The sequence below is a fragment of the Micrasema longulum genome, unplaced genomic scaffold (assembly GCF_059751315.1).
Source record: "Micrasema longulum isolate JH-2025_06_02 unplaced genomic scaffold, ASM5975131v1 h1tg003511l, whole genome shotgun sequence".
Taxonomy (NCBI): Eukaryota; Metazoa; Arthropoda; class Insecta; order Trichoptera; family Brachycentridae; genus Micrasema; species Micrasema longulum.
In genome coordinates, this window is record NW_028280561.1 from 1 (window position 1) to 19,690 (window position 19,690).

A 19,690-nucleotide genomic window follows, 5' to 3' on the forward strand; every position below is an offset into this window, starting at 1 on the left:
TGGCTCGTCCGGTCGATAAAGGGGGCGCTTATGGTGATTCTAAAGGAACAAGCCCCCGAGAGGAAACGCTAATGACAGCGATAGCGGAGGCCGAGTACACAGTAAACACTCGGCCCCTAACCCACGTCTCGCTTGATAGCCGAGACGACGCTCCGCTGACTCCGATGCACTTTCTCATCGGGTCGAGCGGGGCCCAGCCGCATCTGGCCGATTACAGAGACGCGCCGCCCGAACTGTGCCTCAGAAAACAATGGCGGGTGGCGCAGAAACTAGCCGACGCATTTTGGAAAAGATGGATGAGGGAATATCTCCCGACGTTGGCACAGCGACGGAAGTGGCAACAGGCCGCCACACCGATCATGGTCGATGACCTGGTCATAATAACGGACGCCGCCCTCCCGCGGAATGAATGGCCGCGGGGACGCGTCATAGCAGTCACACCAGGGAAGGATGGACAAGTCAGGAGCGCCCGGGTCCAGACAGCCACCGGAACCTACACACGACCCGCCGTCAAGCTCGCCGTGTTGCAAATCAAGGACGACGTCGGCGCAGAGATGCCTCCTCGGCAGGGGGGAGTGTTGCCGACGTAAAAGTACATGCACCAACTTGGCGGCCCTTCCTGGGGTTTTAATGTAGCATAGGAGGCTTCAGTATGTGTAAGCGATCTACCACCTCCTCAATAAAGACTAGTATTTGTCACTTTCGGGGGTGGTGATCGCCATACTGAAGCCCACATATAGATTAGAATTCATGAAAATATTTGTATGCCCATAATGTGTTTTTATGTTGTTCTGTATAAGTGTTGATCGCCGCGCGGTCGGCGGGGAACTGCGGCCGGTAGCGGGAGGGTGGGGACCTTATACGTGGCGCGAGAGAGACCGATAGAGCCGGCAAATGTGCTCGCTATCTCTCTCGCCGCGTGATTGGTCAACCTAGCACCGCCCGCTATTGGCCTAGCCCACCGCCGCACGGCAAAATGTTGTATATATAGCCCCGCCGGGGAAAAATAAAGTCAGTCATCTCACCACACTACTAAGGCTTTCTACTCTCCACTTCACCTCCCTACCTCGCTTCAAACCGGACCTCATCGCCACCTGGATTCGAACACCGCTACCCCCCTGGACTTGGAACTCGGATACTCTTTGGATTGGATTTTGGACCCCGGATAATTTGGACCCTTGGATACTTCCCCGGAACACACCCCGCCGTTCCCACCGACGGAGAGATACCGGCCTTACAACCCGGTTGCCTGACTCAGGATTGCGGCCGCCAGCGCTACTCGCTAGCGACCCCGCAAGGGATCTCTAGGCGACGATACCTCCCCCGGAGCTTATCGTTCGTCGGCCGAGGCCCGCCTACGCCCGGCCACTCTGCGTTTGACACCAGCACCTATAGAAATACAGTTCTTGTGACGGGCGCGATTGCTACGGACGAAGCAGTGATCCGCCGCGTCTGTTACAAACATAGAGACTCGCGGTTTAATAACTCCTTTTTCATAATTAATAAAAATAATCATAGAATTTCGGCCTGTTGTAGCAATATAAATTAAAAATCATACATATGCCCAGTCATTTAAGAAACGTGCAATCCCGCTCATTGATAATAACTGACTGAATCTCTTTCAAACGAACACCGGACACAGTACAGCGTCTCTGACTACCCTGTTATAAGTTCTATATTCGTGCTATCTCTAGTACAGTTTAACAAAATTATAGTGGTATTATAATGAGGAAGTTCAGTATTTTTTATTTTGATAAAACTAAGCCATTTTTAAATTTATATTCTATTATTTTTAGATGCCAGACAAACGGCTGCCATCGAAAGCGGTTTAGCGGCTATTGCAAAGGTTTCCTGTTTGAAGTTCGTGAAGCGAACCTCTAGTACCGTCAACTATATCCACGTCACGGTAAGAAAATATATTTTACTAATTGTGTAGGCGTTTATTAGCAGGGAGCTCTCACTTCACTTGGAGATGTCAGAAGAAAAATGATGATGCTTCGTGCGTTTTTTATTACATATTGGGCCTTACTTAGAGTTCCTTATACCAAGCTCAAACAAAATAAGTAGAATAATTAAAAATCAATTGTATACTGAGTATATTTTTCTGAGGTTATATTGGGGAAAACCTTCCATTATTTAAAAATATTTGTGAGGGTATGACTTTAAAATTAATGTTAAAATTATGGAAATACTGATTTCATTTATACAGGTTTATTTTAAAACATATTGTTGAAACTCTACTGGTGTTGTATATAATGTCAGATATAATATAATTTCATAAAATTAATAAAATATAATTTCACTTTGAAATCTTTAAAAAGTTAGCATGTTTTCTAAATTGTTTAAATTCGAGATAAATGCAATCTATTTTATTAGTAAAAAATGTGACATGACAGATCGCAGGCTTATTCCAACGTTATACTACGTTGGACGCAGGTATAACTTTATGCGAGGTTTATAAGATAGAATTTTTACTACATCATCCTTATTTTACCACTGTGGCTAGGCATAATTTTATACCAGATTTATAAGTCAGGCCAATTAAATAAGATACGAAATCGTGAATAAAGCGTAGAAGTTTTGGCAAAAACTGCAGACTTTAAACTCCATATCCGAACAGAAATTATCAACTGATTACTATTGACTTTTTACTGACTGAGTACTGATTGCTTAATTTCCACCACCCGTGGTGTTGAAATGGTCAAACGTAGTACCTATCAACCAAATTTTGGATATTTGAAGCACTAACTTTGTGGTTCATTGTTATATTTTAGAGGTATAAATAAAATAACTTTGTTTTATGAACCACTTTTTATTCACACAGCCGACTAGTATCAGCAACTATACGTAGCCCTCTCCAGGGTTATATAATAACTAAACATACTCCTACATATGTAAAAGAAACAGTGAACAGATTAGTGGGTGTCGATATGGGTAGATGAGGTGGTAAAGAAAAGGGGGGGGGAGGGGGTGATTTGTGTTTAAGGTGGTGAAAACATAAGGGAAAATATGAAAAATAGGACTTTATTAATTAAATTAACTGGTTATTTATAATATTGAAATTTTGTTCGACGGCTTTTTTGTTTCAAGAATTTCCGAATTGTTTAATTTATTTATGTGGATAATTTATATAACCCGATTTTTGTGAAATTCACCTCAAGGGCTTCTTCTTCTTCTTCTTCTTCTTCTTCTTCTGCAGCCTTATCCTCTCCACTGCTGGATAAAGGCCTCTTCCAAACGTCTCCATTCCTTCCTATCACCCGCTTTCATCATCCACGTTTTACCGGCAACAGAGGCAATGTCGTCGACCTATCTTTTCTGTGGCCTTCCAACACTTCTTTTGTTTTCCCGCGGTCTCCACTTTATTATTCTGGGTGTCCACCTGCCATCATTTTGCCTCGCCAAGTGTCCTGCCCACTGCCATTTTAATTTCGCAGCACGATCCATGATATCCACGACTCCGGTTCGGCGCCTTATTTCTTCATTTCTTATTTTGTCTCTTAGACATACACCGAGCATCTGTCTTTCCATGGATCGTTGTGTGAATTTTAATTTCTGGCTACTTTTTTTGTGTTATAGACATGGTTTTTAGTCCGTATGTTGTCACCGGCAATATGCACGATTCATATAATTGTCTTTTCAAGCATATAGGGACTTGTTTATTTTCAAAAATATATTTAAGTTTGCCGAAAGCAGCCCAACTTAGCCCTATTCTTATTGGTAACTCCGCTATCTGGTTATCTTTACCAAGTTTGACTTTGTGTCCTAGATAAATATATTCATCAACCACTTCGATTTTATCATCGTTAATGAATATATCTCGTCCTGTTGAACTCATAATCTTTGTTTTATGAATGTTCATTTCCAAACCAATCCTTTTTTTTTAAAGGGCCCTCAAGAGCGCTGTACAATAAATAAATATCCCAACATGTCTTGCAGCTACAGAGCGCATTGACGGTTAGATTCTAGTTCCTCGTCTCCAATTATGATGTTTTACAATTATGATATATCTAAGAGCTAGATTAAAGCACGTCTTGCAGCTACAGAGTGCATGGATTATAAGAAATCTCGCCCTTATTAACTTTTTATTTTTTTTCTGAGTTTAAGTGATTTAAAAAAACGAAATCGAACGAAAAAAAAAATTCATGGTGATCTGTACAGGTGGCTCGTTTCCTACTTAAGTAATAGACTTCAATCAGTGGCCATTAACGGGTTTATCTCAAAGGACGTAAGCGTGCCCTCAGGTGTTCTCCAAGGATCGCACTTGGGGCCGCTACTTTTTATCATCTTCATCAATGACATCAGTAAATGTTTTAAATTTGCCAAATTTTTACTTTTTGCAGACGACATGAAAATTTATTCTGAAATCAATTCACATCAAGATTGCTCTAATTTTCAAGAAGATCTTATTAGGCTAAATGAATACTGCAAACTAAATCACCTTAAACTAAATACTAATAAATGTTATGTAATGACCTTCACTAGAAATAAAATAAAAACTAATTTTAACTACACAATTGATAACAATATCCTCTCTAGAGTAAACGAAATTCGCGATCTTGGAATTATACTTGATTCTAAATTAACTTTTGAAGCTCACATTAATGCAATCGTTAAAAAAGCTTATCAAATGTTGGGTTTCCTAATTCGCATAGGCAATGACTTTAGTAATATACAAACCATTAGACTATTGTACTGTACATATGTAAGAAGTCAGTTAGAATTTGCGTCACCTGCCTGGAACCCTCATTATAAAAAATACATTAATCGAATTGAATCTATTCAATCAAAATTTATATCATACTGCAGATTTAAATTAAGGGTTTCAGAAAATGAAACCAATGAATTTCTCACTCATCTTAACCTAAAACCACTGAAAACCCGTAGAAACGTAGCTGACCTTGTATATCTGTACAAAATTATGAATAATCAGGTTGACTGTCCACAGCTCCTATCCCTAATTGGTTTTAGGATCCCTGTAGCGCAGACCAGAAACAAAAACCAATTTCATATTTTTAAATATAAAACTAATGCTTGCCAAAATTCTTATATATGTAGAACTTGCAATCTGTATAACAATAAATTTAACCATATTGATATTAATAATATAACATGCAACAATTTTAGAAAAGTAATTGAAAATCAATTTATGTTTCACTAATTTTTTTTATTTTTTATTTTTTTTAAATATGTTTTTTAATATTCTCTTATATAATATCTTATTTAACCGAAATACCTACCTGTGCAGTTACATTGTGTATGGATATGTACATGTACATGTGTATGTGAGTTTGATATTTGGTTAATTATTATAAACACTTTATTTTATTTTAGTTTTTGAGTTTTTTTATTTTATTTTTATAATTATTATTTTCTTCAATTAAGTTGTTCTTCTTATAAGGCTCAATAATTATCGCAAATGTTATACTCGCTGCATATGTATGTATACTTATTATTATGTTATCCGCACTGTAAAATGTACATACATATCTAAATTTAATATCTATTCTTAACTTCTTATTGGTAATATTTATCTTTTAGCTTACGAGAAGGCCTGTAATTGGATCTTAATATATAATTTAACCTACACTGTAATTAATAAACATTGTAATCTGTTGGCTTTCCAAAATAAAATAAAATAAAAAAAAATAAAAAGAAATATGAATCAAATGTATAAAAATAGAAGTTGGATTACAACAAGTCTTGCAGCTACAGAGCGCATGGATAGTTGGAATTCCACAAATCTTAGTGACTACCTAGGGGGTTAAATCCAGTTTTTTGCCCACAAACATTTGGATAATCTCAAAATATTGTAAATAAATACATGATCATTAATTTATATTTGTACAATATTACGTCTGTACACTTTTATTTGAATCATAATAAAAACTAATGTCTGAGCTCCTGACGCCAAACTATTCTTTAATAGTTTATCGGGACAAATATGTTTTAATACTTTGTGTTTTTATTCTTATACCGTATTAATATTGTAATAATAATTTTAATTGTTTATATATATTTTTAGTTTTTAACTGATTTAATTTTTAAGATCCTCTTGACTTTTGAATTTATTTTAACTATGCATTAAAAAAAAAAAAATATTACATCTTTTACTTTATTTTTTAAAAGGTCGTTTTTTTTCTCTTTCTACTCGGTATTTTGCTATGTTTTTTTTTCTTTCTTTAAATATACTTTTTGCTATATAACATACATTCATTTTTTTATTATGACTTAAAATATGTTTCTTACTATGTATTCTGTTTTTATTTTGCATTTTACTGAGTTTCAAAATATTTTTATAGACATATTTATATATTTTAATGGTTTTTACTATGTTTTCACTGCATTTATTACTTCGTTTTTATTATGCTTTTGCCACGTTTTTTTTACTATATTTTTACCATGTTTTTATTACAATTTTACTATGTTTTTATTACATTTTATTTTGTTTTTACTCCATTTTTTACTTTGTTTTTCACTTTGTCCTGTATCTTTATAACTGTTTCTATATATTGATTACTGTTTTATATATTTTTTGACTGTCTTAGAACGGGGTAAATAACCCTAGTTAGACAGTCAAAGCAACTTTACACAAATTATAATTTTGTGTATGTAATATAATGATAATAATAAAATAATAATAAAATGAATAAATAAATAAATATAAAAAAAAAAATAAACAAAATATAACAATTGAATAAAGACTAAAACATTTTTTCGTTTTTATGGACAGACTTTTCTAACTGAATTTGATACAAGTGAACATAGTTTTTGCTACCATTAATGTTTGCAGTACGGGCATGGGAAGAATGACAATATCCGACAAGGTCAAATATATAATTTGCGGAACTCACAGTGAAAGGGGCAGTGAAAGTAGTTGAGTTAGACTCAATTAAAATCACGATATATGAAGTTGAAATTTTAAAAAGAGTAACTAGTTTATCGAAAAAGCATTGCTTTTTTGTACCAACAAAACCAATAGCACGGACCCAAGGTCTTTAAAATGGTTTTTGGGTATGTGGAATAAGTACTTTTACTTATTGCTTAAGTAAGGGTTTACGGGTTTCATAGTAGCCGTCCAAATTGTTCTCTCATTTTTCGAGTATAGAATTGAGATCATTTTCTACTTCCCTAACTGTCAGCAATTTGACATCCGCGCTAGGTCAACAGGGTTTTGAATTTTTTTTTTCATAACATTGTTTTTTTCGTACAAAATGTGCATTATGCAATTTCTGCACAGTTTTAAAGACATTATTTTCTTAGTGAGTCTTACAATTGTAAATTTTAAACAATCTTTTCAGTATTAGTAACTTACTCGACTCAATTCTATTGATAAATTTAATTTAAAAAGATATTTATTAAACACAATAAAAAATTGTAAAAAAATACCTTTGAAATTGCAAAATGCACTAATTTTATTTTATTTTATGTCCATAATACAAAATGTTTTAATTAGCTATCAGATTCAGATTGACACTTACAGTTCATATTATTTTTTAGCCTGGTAGTTCTGGGTGCAGGTCACAAGTTGGTATGTCAGGAGGTGCCCAAACCCTGAACCTTTACTTCAACACTCCTGGAAGTGGCTGTTTCAAGCATGGAACCATCATCCACGAATTCTTGCATGCCACCGGCTTCTACCACATGCAGTCCACTCACAACAGAGACGAGTACGTCAAGGTTGTCTGGGATAAGATCAAGGAAGGTAAGACATGAATAAAAGAAAATTAATATTATGTTAATAAAATTTGTATAAAACCACTCACCGACTTATCTGTCTACCGGTTTCGAGACATAACCCGTCTCTTCGTCAGGACAACAACACTACACCAACATGCAAATACCACTACACACCTTCACCATAGTAGATTTGCAAAAATATAAAATCGACATGCAGGTTAGACACATGCTTCACTACGCCACCACCGAGGGTTAATGACTTATAATATTGGACTTAATAATATTGGTAGATTCTTACTAAATAATAAAGATAAAAATTATGTGTTCTTTAACACGAGTATCAAAATTTCTTGACGTTCTTCCAATGTAGATTGAAGAACAAGAATTGCAATTTAATTGGTAGACACCCGAATTATTAAATACATTATTTTTGACAAACTCTTCTATTCACCAGTATGTTTTTGACTGTCTGAAAGATAGTGCTTTTAACAGTTAATCCGCCAAAATATTTATTATTTGTACATGAAGATTAAATTAATAATGCGTGGCAATCAATTTAAACGCTCTCTTGAAAAAAATTTGGATTGTTAAATCTGCGTTTTCTAAAACAATATCATTGGTTTATTTGTAATTTTAATTATACGCACATTATAAATAATAATTCTTTTCTCTTTCAATAACACCCCTATTTCTATAACAAATAGTCAAATTCGCGACTTAGATGTTATTATTGATACGAAACTTCATATGGATTCAGTCCTGAAAAAAACATATAAAATCATGCGTATCAAAACCATTTAAACATGCAGAGACATATGAAAAACTTTACAAAACATTTGTTCGTCCCCAGCTAGAATACAGTACTCCCATTTGATCACCTTACTATACTGTTAGTATTAATAGACTAGAAAAGGTCCACCAAAGAATATTCAAGCAGGTTGACTACCGGTTAAACCTTAACTTCCCTAACCATGCTGAAAGTATGCAGTACCACGGAATTAACTCTATTTAAAATCGAAGAATAATGTTAGGCCAGTTAATTTTATACAAATTAATAAATAATACAATTATTTCCCCTAATCCACTTGAAAGATTTTCGTTCCGTGTGCCATCTAGACCGACAAGACAAAATCTTCTGCTTTACACAGTAAACGCGTCAACAAACTATTTTAAACAATCTACGATACTTAGAATATGCGACTGATATAACAATTGATTCACCGAGGCTGATATTTTTAATGACAATATATGTAAATTTAGATAAAAAATATCATAGAAATATTGAGAGAAGCAGATATTTAATTATCTTTATTATTATAAATATATTTTTTATTTCCTATCTTTCAAATCTTTATAACTGAACTCCTCCTAAACGGCATAACCTATTCATGTGCGGTTTTCCGCGAAATGTAAATCTTTGCGCTGCGCGTGTTCGTAGATATTAAAATTTTCAATAGAATCTGTAAAAAAAGTTAGAAACATAAATCTTTTTTCCATCGACCTACCAGGGTTGCATTGCATTGGATGTTGTTTTTTTGTGTTTAAAAAAAGCTTGTTTTTGAATGTTTATAGACAACATTCACTTTTTATAGATCCCAATCAGATTCTTTCTGTACTTTCCTTATAATTTCTTCAAATTTATTTCTTTTTACTGGATTTTTGGTAATGCTAAAACAATATGAACTGACATTCGATGCATTTTTGAAAATTTCATTCCTGAATACAGTGCACCCCTGTTGGTGAGAAGAGTAATGTTTGACATTTGCAAAAATAATTATATATATAAAAATTAATAATAAAGTTTTGGAATTCAACCATAAACAAGTACATAAACAAGTACCTAGATACCAGCTTAAATTCAATATTTTAAAACGAATTATTTTATGTTTTGGAATTCAATCATAAACACGTATTTAGGTACCTACTTATCAATGAAAAGTCTTTTTCCAAGCTTATAGCAGGCAACCTAACGTTTGGGAAGGACAACGTCTGTCGGGTCCGCTAGTTTGTTAGATTATTTTTTTTATTTAACAAATTTACGGACACTGTCTAAGTTAAACAAATTACAATAATACAGTTACAAATAATAAAAGGAATACAACAAAGAAAAGCAAAGATAAATTAATACATAAGATAGGCATTATGGAATCCAGGTTAATTCTACAAATATACAGTCAATTTATTGGGAATATTTCTTCAGCCTTTTTGTAAAAAACTCAATTTACAATCAATCAATGTAAGTGATTAAAATAAATAAGTAATAGAATGTACATATTAAAATATTATGTTCCGTTAATAATTTAAAAATTATTTATTTGTCTCTCTCTGAATCAATTATACGATACGCTATACCTTCCTGGGGGTTATCAAGTGAAACCAATATTAATTTTATTCAAACTTTGCAAAGTTCTATGATCAAATTGCTAGTACATAAAGATGCATACCGCCAAAGGCACAATATTTCAATATCATTGATGTATAAATCTGTAAATAAATTATCTGTTAGGGCTCTACTTTGGTACAAATTAATTTGTCAGCGTGCGTCACACTTCGAGTATAAACACAAGTTGGTACATGATTACAACACCAGGTTTACTAGTATAGAAGGGCTAGCTGTTTGATATTGCAATAAATATGGCAAAAGGACACTGCAATACAGTGTGCTTAAAATATTTAACATGTTACCAAACAATATTTAAAATACTGAGTTGAATACAGGAGTGCGACGTTTGCTCAAATTATGGATATTAGTAAAAAGTTTTTTGTATTAGCGATGGTTTTTAATTTTTCATAATGTAATATGTAAGGTTTTTTAAATATAATTATTGTCAATGTTGGTTAAGTGTAAATAATCGATGTAATTTATAAGAACCTGCTGACGAGTTGTACGTATGCAACTCAGCAGGACTTTAATTTAAGACTATTTTGTAAATATTTTTGAAAAAAAAATAAAAATAAAATTTTTCATTTTCATTTACAAATCTAATCATTCTGGATAGAGGTGCATGGAAACCATAATTAGTCTTATGATAACCGAGGAACAGAATTTCATTATTTCTGAGTCTACGTGAACAAAATTTAAATTATTGTATTAAGTGTAAACATTTTCTTTGGTGAGTGTATGAGTGTACACTAATATACAAAGAAGTTGTCAATATTTGTATACATACTGTTTATTTACCCAATAAAATAAATAAAATAGGTTTTTAAACGGCGTTCTGATTATTTGATTCCAGGTCACGAGCACAACTTTGATAAATACACAACTTCTCAAGTAAATGACTACGGAGTCACGTACGACTATGGCAGTATCCTGCACTACTCAGAGTATGGATTCAGTATTGATGGCAGCAAGACTATGATTCCGTTAAAGGTATATTTTTCTTTAGTAACATCCTCCCCAGTGCCTCGATTATGAACGCTTTATTCATTTGTATATATCGAGACGGTATACTTAACTTCTATACTATCTGTATCTTACCTCGGTATGTTCTACCTACTTGTCATATAGACAGCATATGATCAACAAGCCAATGAAATGACCGCAGACAATTAGTCCGCGTTCCTTACGCCATTAACATTTAAAATAGTTCTCATTTATAGTTTAAATAGGCTTCTGTAATAAAAACTACTCACTTCAAAGCGATTATAAACTCTAATAAATCCCAATTCAAGCAGTAAATGCTCGCTTGAACATTAATTTTGTATGACTTTTGGAAATCACCTAGACGGTACGCTTAACGATCGTCTGCATGTATCTACTGATCGAATACAAAGCCGGCTCTTTTAACGTCTCGATACATACCTTTGGAAAGATAGTAAAACCGATGAAAAAAAAAAATAACTAAAAAGAGTTGTAACTTTCTAATGCCTAGATACTCATTTTTGTTAATACGACAGAATCTAGCGACATTATTTTTACATCTAGGCGTTTGTTTTATTAAAGTGACAGTTATGTAGAAATTTAATTCGACTTCAAAATTTACTTATTTCTCTCTCATATTTTTAATAGGCTTTTTTTTAAAAAGTGCCAACCTCAAAACGATTAAAAATTTTAATAAATCATAACCAAAGGAAAAATTGCTCGGTGGAACAAAATTTTCGACACTTAGATAAACGTATCGAGTGGTTCTAAACCCGTCGGTATAAATCGATGTACTTACATAAAAACTTGATGGTGAGGGGGTATCGATAGTATATCTTTGTAGTCGGTTGGGAGAATTTTATCTTCAACAATGGCGTCATACTGAAGCTATGTCATTTTAGAGCGTAGATATGTGTACCGCGACGTACGCTTCCTCCTGTTTCATATCCATGTACCTACCCAAAACTTGAAGGTGGGGGGTCGGTAGTATATCTTTATAATCACTAGAGGGAATTTATGTTCAACTTTACCGTCAAGGTGAAGGTATGACGTCTTTATCTTCCCATCATAATCGAGGCCCTATTAAATTAACATTTCAGAATGTGATATTATCCAAAACAGTCAAGTTTTTTTTACTTTTATCTACTTAAAATTTGTAGGGGAAGCTCATTGTAATTTATAATAGAAATAAAAGACGAGTGATATTATTCAAAATTCATAAACTTAGAATAACTCCTGACATCTCCAAGACCAGAATGTATTAAGTGTTATGTTGTAGCTCTTCTTTTTATCAATTTCTTGATTATTCGGTAAGCCTAATGACAATCGATTAGTGCGTGGCCATAGTGGCGAGCGATTTAGGGCGCTGCGCGGGTCAGATGCCGGCGCGCGGATCAAGGTCTGACCACCTGGTTTGCGGGGAAGTCAACACATTAATCAATAAAAAAACAAGCTACAGGTTATTAAAAAAACCCTTATGGATTGGTACATAAACAAGTATATATGTAAATAGTTCACTAAATTAACGTTTGAAAAACATGTTAAAAACAACATGAGTTACGTATTGTAAACAACATAATATACCGAAAAAATATATCAAGAAATAAATTCAGTAAATCTTGTGTGGCTGTGGTGTCACACTAGTCTACATACGATACAAGACTTGATATTATATATCTCTTATTGTTTTAAATTATAAAGTTGTATTGTGCTGAATTAAAAATATTGTTTTTTTTGTTTTTTTTTACACCACAACAGGCCAAGAGACCGCAGACAGGAGTGAATTACAACACAGAGCACCCAGGCTTTAGAAAAATCACAATGATTCATTTTGTGTTCTCACCGGGAATCGAACCCGGAACCCTTTGTGCGTTAATAAGTGTCTTAACTATTACACCACGGAGGCCGCTTTCAAATTTTAATACAAAAAATATTTATTCTAACAACGAATTCCGCGAACACAGCAATAAATCTGTATTAGAGAGAACACATAACAAAAAGGACAGATACGCTATTCTGTGGCCAGTGTTTGTATCAAACAGATTCCGTCGGTTATTGATAGTGATGGGCGATGCACGCATGTAGAATGAGCGACGTATTTGTGATTTTGAATTTATTTTGTTTTAACAGTGCTTAATTATATGTTTGTTTTTATGAATCGTGGAAAAGGAATTATTAAACAGTATGTCTCCATGTTTTTTTTGCAAATGTCTGAACTTTGGGATATTTAATTTTTTTCTAGTTGAAACATTATTTTTTAAGAGTTATGAAAAAAATATTTAAAAAATATAAAATAAACAAGAAAAAAAATTATCTCAGAGAGATAAGAGACCAGACATTAAGGCCCTGCCGATGTCGGTAAATTTCATCTTTCGAAAAGTTAGCTAATTTTTTAATATGTTAATAAATGTTTTTGATTTATATATAGAAGACTTAACACGGAATTTTCGGAAGTCGGGACATAAAAAAATATAATTGTGCTCTATGATAAAATTGTGTGTTTTGTGTATTAAATAAATAAATAGTCCCTGGACTGGTACCTGAAGAGTAATACTGATCATTTTACCTTCATAAAATGATCAAGATTCGCTGCAATTGGTGTACCAATACAGTGCCCTATGCACCATTAGGTGCGGAAAGCGAATGATTATGACGTAATTTTAAACTTTTTGCGTCTAGCCTCTATAAACGATTGTTTTTCAAAATAAATTAAAAGTAAAATATTTTCTTTTAAAGTTTCTTTTCACCGAATGACATACTGCTGGTTTAACTTAAGCTGGCGCGTTCAGAAAACTCATACGAACGCATTTAAAATCTACAGGATGTTGATTTTAAAAATCGTTGTAGTCAATTTTAACCAAATGTGGTACCTTTTTTAAAAAAAGTCGGTGTTGAATTAGAGGGTTGAGTGTATAAAAGAAAACAATGAGTTAAGAAAATGTAATATTAATTTAATTTAAACTAAAATACTTTTTCTCATTATTTTTTTTTCAAATATTTTTTTAAATGTTGTATTTTACAAATTATAGTCCTTCCAAGAACAAGGGCCAATTTAAATTTGAAATAACGTTTCTTTTTAAAATCAATTACTGCAGAACTAGAATACGAAGTTGTGAATATTTTTTTTTTTATTATTTTTTTTAATTTTTTTTTGCACCACAACAGGCCAGGAGTCCCAATTACAGTGGTGAATTACATCACAGAAAACCCAGGCTTGAGAAAATACACATTTTAATTTTTGTGTTCTCACCGGGAATCGAACCCGGAACCTTTCGTGTGTGAGTCAAGCGTCTTGACCACTACACCACGGAGGCCGCCTATATATTGTTTTAAGTATATAAATAACAAGATTTATTGTTCATCAATAAGTGTGCATGTAGATTTTTTCCGATATAATTTGTACTGTGCATATTAATTACACTCTTTTAATTATTATTATGATGAACGCTCTTTACTGTAGGAATGCATATCTGCATCTAAATGAGTTTTTTACAATAACTCTTTGAAAATATTTAATGAAATTATGTATACCATCAGGTATTAACATATCAATGTTTTCAATTTAAATAGTAAAATAATATATTTTCATCATTCGGCAATATACAAAATGAATTGTTGGAAAAACTTTACGTTAATTTAAAATTAAAATCATAGAATACATAAAATGTTTCAACAATGGTAACTTCTCATAATTCCCAAATCATCTTAGGTCTGAAAACCATAGTTTTAATTAAAAAAACAGGTGTAGAAATTTTACGTTTTTAAAAATAGTCTTCGTTTAGACAATCTAGAAAGATTAGAAATAAATAAAACCATTTACCAAAATCTCCCCATAATAAACAATCAATTAAAATTAACTAAGAGCTTTTTTTAAAAAACATTCCCGTTATTTTTTATTATTATTATTATTAATAAAACATATAATACATAAGGTAAATATTTTACTCCCATGAGTTAATAAAAAAAACTCATTTGGGACCGAACATATAGAGAAAACATTTTTGTGGCTATACATAATATCATACATAGTTAAAACATCCAAAATAGTAAGAAAACATTATTTTAGAAACATAAAACACAGTACTTTACACAATCTATGTAAACAACATTAACAACTATAACTATATCTGGTTTGAGTAACTGGTTTGATCGAACGGGAATGAATTTCTGCGATCAAATGTGGACAAACTGGCAAATGATTAATATGTATTTATAAATGAAAATGTAATAATGTGTAAAGTATCAATGATGTGTATAAACTTAATATATATGTATATGTATGTATAAAATATAATATAAATATGTATGTGCGAATATATATATATGCATGTGTGTGAATGTATGGTTATGAATGCATTACAAGTGCCCCGACTCAACACGGATTTTCTAGCGAGTCTGAGCAAATTCAGAGACATGGGTCGTTCCCGATTGTGTCGCTATAAACTGTGTCTCTGTCCTTAACAAATTTATGTAAAATGTAATTAATAAATAAAATAATAATAACTATCAAAAAGATTAAAGTTATATTTTTTAATTGCGGCACTTTTGGATTTTCTATTCAACTTTTCGCGTTTTAGCTCATCGGGGAGTATATTAAATTCGGAATAGCCAATATTTTTAAAAGACCTTCTGCCGAACTTTGTTGAGCGAAACTTAAGACACGTTAAGATTCCCCGAGTAACGCGTATTGTAATTGTAAATATCATGACCAAATGTGTATTTTAAATTTGTGTGAGCAGAAAAGTTAACGATATTTAAAATAGTAGTGGTTATGTCATGCAGTGGCATCACCTTGAAAGAGAGTCCTTGACATGGGAATTCATACTCTCTACTCTTTTCATTCTTCAGTTTTTCCTTACAATATTTTATATTAAAAATAGCAACGTGAGAAATTCTAAGTTAGTTCTAGCCCTGATGATTAAGAAGTTACTTCGAAACCGGTCGACATGCAACTCAAAAGTTAAAGTGTTTTTACAAATTCATTAAAAAAGTGTAATAAACTAAATTTTGAACGTTTTCATTTGAATAATGATTTTTTTTTCAGTCGACATCAGCAACCATAGGCCAACGAGTAGAGATGAGTGCTTCTGACATCAAGAAATTAAATAAACTTTACAAATGCCCTGGCTATTAAATAAATAATTATGACCCCTAAAATCGAGATCATGTTTTAATTAAATTATTATAATCCTGCTTTATGTATTTTTAAAGAAAACTTCCTTACGCACTTAATTTGTTTTATTTCATTATTTTTAATTGCTTTATTTGTGAATTTTTGAGGGTAAATAATATATATATGTATATATATAATGAATCGCCTTCCTTTGTCTCGCAAAAACTCGAAAACGGCTCGACAGACTTACGTGCGGTTTTTTGCAAAATTTTCTAATTCACGTCCTCAGGGTTGACAAAATAACATCTTTAATACGTTGAGTGGAAAAAGGTTAGAAGCATATATTTGTGTTTTCCTCGATTTTCCAGGGTTACATTCGTCTAAAATGCGTGTTCTGATAAATTCGGAGGATGTTGTTTTTTCGGATATTAAAAAAAATGTATTTTAATGTTTACAAACAACAATTGTTTTTAATGGATACTTAATTTATTAATTTCCTTACAATTTCTGCATATAAACTTATTTTTAGTGGATTTTTAGTAATGTTTATATAATTTTGACTGATTATTGATACATTTTTGAAAAACGGATTCTTACACTAAATGCACCACTGTTGGTAAGTTGAGCAGAGTTTGACATTTGCAAAAAGAATTCTTTATTTAAAAATCGATTGTTTTATTTATTTATTTTATTTTGGAAAGCCAACAGATTACAATGTTTTTTAATTACAGTGTAGGTTAAATTATATATTAATATCCAATTACAGGCCTTCTCGTAAGCTAAAAAATAAATATTACCAATAAGAAGTTAAGAATAGATATTAAATTTAGATATGTATGTACATTTTACAGTGCGGATAACATAATAATAAGTATACATACATATGCAGCGAGTATAACATTTGCGATAATTATTGAGCCTTATAAGAAGAATTATGTTTTGGAATTCAATCATTAACCAGTTCCTAGGTAACTACTTAAATTCAATATGTGAATTTTAATATTTTTTGTTTTTGGAATTCAATCATACACTTATCTAGGTGTCTTATTTATCAACGAAAAGACTTTTTCCTTTTATTCGGACAGTTTTTGCACATTTTAACGACAAAATCAGGCATTTTTCTTTTCAGTAGTGATTTGAGCACGACGGGGCCTCTTAGCCTATCACATAAGGAGATAAAACTAAAAACTAACCCTTATTGCGAATATATAAATAGCTCAAAAAAGGCAATAATAAATAACATGTGTCCTTATTAACGAAAAAAACGTTTGTTCAACCAGCTAATAGCAGGCAAGCCAACGTTCGGGCAAGACAACGTCTGTCGGTTCCGCTAGTTGACTATAAAAATTAAGTCCGCGTCGTGGTCCAATGATCAGCGCGTTTGCCTATCATGCAAGAGGTCTTGGGTTCAATTCCCGATTTTATTTTAATTTATTCATTATTCGAAACGAGTGTTTTTTAAAAACATATATTTATTTAATTATAGGTAGTTTATTACACATTATTTGAGACACTAGTCCCAACTCCATGGGACTAAAAGTCCTGTGTAAAGATGGGACGAGCAATTAGTTGACACAGTCACATGAGTTTATCATCACAAATATTACACGAGATCAGAAACACAACAACAATTATAAAAAACTTAATATATGGCACATCAATTTGGTAAACAGTAAATTCAAACATTCGGAAAGTCATCAAGGAGTTTCCTACTCAAATCCCTTCCACTAAGGAAAATCCAGTCCTTAACTCCTTTCTTGAAAATAGTTTTTGTCCTTGAGAGCTTAATACGCTCTTCCAAAATATTAAACACTCTCGGAGCGACAAAGAAGATATGTATCTGAGCAAAAGTCGTACGGCCACGAACATATAACATGCGTTCAGTTGTACTAAAATAAAAATCAATATTAAAACATACATGTAGGTATAACAATTTGTATGTTAAAATACAAAATAAATAAAAAGTCAGTTTATTATTTACATAAACTAAGTTGACGGTTATTCGTTAGCCCAAGTGACTGTAGCAAATTTATCGTTGGTATAGAACATAGAATTAAGAATAGTCCAGAAGGAGCGTAGAATCATATTTGAATACATCGGACTGTGTCCAAAATCCCCCCACTTTGCCTCACTTTTGCCGCGCGCATTCGTGAAGTCACCGCGTAATGTTGCTTGATGGGAAAAAATACAATCCCAACACAAATGTAAGGTAAAAAAAGCAATTTGTTGCGGAAACACGCAGAAATACTGATTGACACAACAAAGAAGATAAGTAAAGGGTCATTTAATAAGAGTAATTGAATTAATAAACTTTGAACTTAAAATATAAACAAATTTTATTTTACATAAAACGGATATTTTTATATCATGTTAAATAATATTTGACGTTTTAAAGATAATGTCAGTCAAATGTCCACCACGACGTTGTTTAATCCGAGGTCCAATTTTCATTAGTTCTTTCGTTAGATGAGCAAAGTAGGTTAAAAAAATACTACACTGGCAACACTAACGAAATGTCCATTTGGTTTTCTTCGACAATCTGACAGATGTGAAAATAATTAACTTTTTCAGTAATGCGTTTGCTACTTACACACGCATTTGCTAATTGCACATGAAATGTGATCCCATCCTGTTTCTTTAAGATTCCAGCAGTATTTCTACACTTTAAAACGACACAACACGGCATAGTTGAATTCAAATCGGGAGTTGCGTACTGAGCGACGTCTACAAAGAAACTTATGGGTCAAATGTAAAACTACTATTTTAAGAGTACGTAAGTCTGAGAAACAAGCTGAGTGAGATCGGTTTCTCGGATGGAATGCTAAAATTAATGGCGAGCTACCTCCGAAACAGAAATCAATGCGTTTCAGATGGCTTGTTTGCATCAAAAAATTTTAATACTTACTCAGGTGTTCCCCAGGGATCCAACTTGGGTCCATTACTGTTCTCTATTTTTATCAATGATATTAAAAAGTTGTAGTCAAATCGCGTTTTTTATTATTCGCGGATGACTTGAAACTATTTTTGAGGGTTAAAACTTTGGATGATTTTCGTTCTCCCCAAACGGATATATTAAACGTATCTGAATGGGGAAGACGAAATAAATTATTGTTCAATATTTCAAAATGCTCAGTTATGTCTTTCACCAGGGCCCACAAAACGCTATTCTTCCGCTATAGAATGAATGACCAGAATCTTATGCGGATTGCGAAGGTTCAAAATCTAGGCATCACTTTTGTGAGTTCCCTGACATTTCATGATCAGATCGAAACAGTTTGTAGTAGTTCATTGAAGATGTTAGGATTCGTCTTGCGTACTGCCAGGGTTTTTGGTAGTACACGAGTACTGAGAATTCTTTATAACTCGTTGGTGCGAAGTAGACTCGAGAGTGGCTCGATGATTTTGGGACCGTGTGAGTTAAAGTACTCTCTTATGGTGGAGAGGGTTCAGAAGAAATTTCTTCGGTTTCTCTACATGAGGGAGTGCGGATATTATCCATGGCTTTATCCCACTGAGTTCCTCCAGGGTATGCT

General features: G+C 32.8%; 1 protein-coding gene across 1 annotated transcript; it reads left to right on the plus strand.

Moving 5' to 3' along the window:
* The first annotated feature begins 71 nt into the window (after positions 1 to 71).
* LOC148270737 (low choriolytic enzyme-like) lies at positions 72 to 16,232 on the plus strand. Its single transcript, XM_088242247.1, has 5 exons — positions 72 to 546; positions 1,797 to 1,906; positions 7,501 to 7,705; positions 10,917 to 11,053; positions 16,089 to 16,232. Exons 1-5 carry the CDS (start codon positions 72 to 74, stop codon positions 16,176 to 16,178), a joined length of 1,017 nt encoding a protein of 338 aa, XP_088098373.1. The 3' UTR covers positions 16,179 to 16,232.
* Positions 16,233 to 19,690: the final 3,458 nt, after the last annotated feature.

Excerpts from the sequence above, each read along its gene's own strand:
- LOC148270737 (XM_088242247.1), top strand. The coding sequence starts at position 72 with ATGACAGCGATAGCGGAGGCCGAGTACACAGTAAACACTCGGCCCCTA. Across the intron at positions 547-1,796 it reads GCAAATCAAGGACGACGTCG|ATGCCAGACAAACGGCTGCC; the intron begins GCGCAGAGATGC and ends TATTATTTTTAG. Across the intron at positions 11,054-16,088 it reads AGACTATGATTCCGTTAAAG|TCGACATCAGCAACCATAGG; the intron begins GTATATTTTTCT and ends TTTTTTTTTCAG.